The 2,424-nt window shown below is 42.9% G+C and overlaps 1 protein-coding gene across 1 annotated transcript; it reads right to left on the reverse strand.

Moving 5' to 3' along the window:
• On the reverse strand, positions 692 to 1,322 carry LOC109826486 (probable inactive receptor kinase At1g27190). The gene is made up of 2 exons (XM_020393515.1): positions 1,028 to 1,322; positions 692 to 924 (listed from the first exon to the last, which is right to left on the reverse strand). Exons 1-2 carry the CDS (start codon positions 1,320 to 1,322, stop codon positions 692 to 694), a joined length of 528 nt encoding a protein of 175 aa, XP_020249104.1.

Here is a 2,424-nt window from a genome sequence, read left to right on the forward strand (position 1 = left end):
TGTCTCGCACGCGAGACAGACTTGACTGTCTCGCCGTGCGAGATAGTCTTTACTGTCTCGCAGGGCGAGACAGACTTTTACTGTCTCGCCCACGCGAGACAGTCTTTACTGTCTCGCTGGCGAGACAGAAAATGCTGTCTCGCGAGACTGTTTTCCGCCAACTGTTCATAGGGGCTATAAATACCCCCCGAAGGCCATTTTTTGAGGAGGCTGATCATTCAGAGCAATCTAGAGCAGAGAGAGAGCAGAGTTCTTGAGCTTCTGGCGATTCCTTGAGATTCGAGCTTTGACTTGATCTTAAGAAGAACGACTATCTTACTTCGATAAGATATCGTTTCAAATTCTCACTTCGATAAACGAAGGAAGAATCATCAAACCCCTCACGATTCAATCAGAATCTGTGATTTGGTGGTCCACGAGTCAAAGCGCTCCCGGCACAGGCAAAGATCTCACGCAAGCAGTGATCCAAACAACGATCCTGCGTTTGTTTCCCAAGAGTTGTAATTTTCTTTTTGTTGTGTAAAAGAAGTCTTATAAAAAGGCTATCTCTTTTTGAATTTATTGTAATCGACTGAAGATATAATGAATTCCATGACAAAACCAACTTTTGACGCAAACAGATAGCTTCATGAATTTTACCAGTAACAACGAGTTGATACGCCGACCCATCACAACTCACCTCAGTAGCCTTCTATCCGGTTGTAAGCTCAAGTAAAACAACCATAAATCCATAAACATCTCCTTTTGTGCTTGGCACCAGATTGGTTGCATATTCTGGTGCAATATATTCAAACTCCCTAAAATCCCCATTCAAGAATGGAGTGGTGTTCAAACCCTCATCGGAGGTCCAAGGCCTCATTAGCCTGGCCAGACTAAAATCTATGACTCTGGACTCATACTCTTCATTAAGAAGCACAACTTGAGCTAACATTTTGATGCAAGAAAGGAACTTGAAACCCATGGAGAAGCCGAACCAGCCCTCACGAACCCTCATCCCTAATCCTCAACCTCGTCGGTCGGTCCAAACCCTGACCCCCATCCCTAATCATCAACGAAAGAGCTCCATTCGCCATATGCTTGTAAATCAAAAGCTTCTCTTCTTCAACAACACAATAGCCAAGCAAAGGAACCAAATTTGGATGCCTAATCTGCCCTATCCTCCCCATCTCAGCCCTAAACTGTTTCTCCAACAACAGACAAACATAAAGCCTCTTCACCGTCAACGCCGACCCATCACGAAGAACAGCATGATACGCCGTCCCAATCCCCGAACTCCCCACGACCACAATATAATCTGGGTGAAAATCCTGCGAATACCTCATCCAATTCGACCATCGGCAAGAACCTATAGGAGGACATTGACGACGACGATGAGGAAGAGGAGGGGGAGAGGGAGGGGATGAATTTGGGGGAGAGGGAGGGGATGAATTTTTTTGATAATTGTGGGTTTAACTTGTAATAATTTTGGGAGGTAAGGGGTTTAAAACAAAATTTCTCGTTGGAGTTTTGAGAAAATGGTCTTATTGACAAAAAGGATAAGAATTAATGCATTGTTGTCGCCAGAGTTTTTAAAAATACCAAACTGAAAAAAGCGTTCGTATAAATATACCAATTTGGTATTTTAGCCGATATTAAAGTGAAATAAGGTGTTTTGGTCATTGAGGGATTAATGAGCAATTTCAAAGATTTAGGGAACTCATATGAAGTTACCTGTAGATTTAGGGACTAATATGTAATATCTATCTTTACTTGAGGCTAAATATGTGAAGCTGAGTTTAAGTGAGGTGAAAAAGGAGGAGGAGGGGGGGGGACTCCAGACCACAAGTGAACGTGGGCTTCCTGCCAACTGGGCTATCTTAATGTCCAATTTATGATGTATGATTTTTAATTTTGATCCTATAATCAGAGTATGATGCCATCTCAACTGGGAGCGTTTGCGGATGCTCATGTGGGCCCCCCATTCAAGTAGGAGAACATGGTCGAAAGAAGCACGTGATCCAAGACTTGTGGGCCCCATTCAAAGTTAGAGAAGCAGGTCGAAAGAAGCAGGTGAGCGAAGAGGCTTTTATGTGAAGAGTATGATATATTATTATTATTATTATTTGGTGATAACCGACCAAGGGGATTACTATTAGGGCTGAGCATGGTTCGGTCCAAACCGAAAAAACCGACCGAACCGACCCGAACCGACCCGAAAAAATCGGTTTTATGAGTAAGGCGGTTCGGGTCGGTTTGAAAACTTTTCAACCCGAACCGACCCGAACCGACCGAATATAGTGCAATACTATCCATTCTGATATCAAACCCTACCCAACCCGTCCCCAAAGAGTCAAAGACTCAAACCCTAAACTCATTTTCTGAATCGTTATGGGTTAAAAATAATATCATTATATCAGTGTTTAATGCTTTATAATCTCCTACTTT

This window comes from Asparagus officinalis, chromosome 10 (genome assembly GCF_001876935.1).
Source record: "Asparagus officinalis chromosome 10, Aspof.V1, whole genome shotgun sequence".
Lineage (NCBI taxonomy): Eukaryota > Viridiplantae > Streptophyta > Magnoliopsida > Asparagales > Asparagaceae > Asparagus > Asparagus officinalis.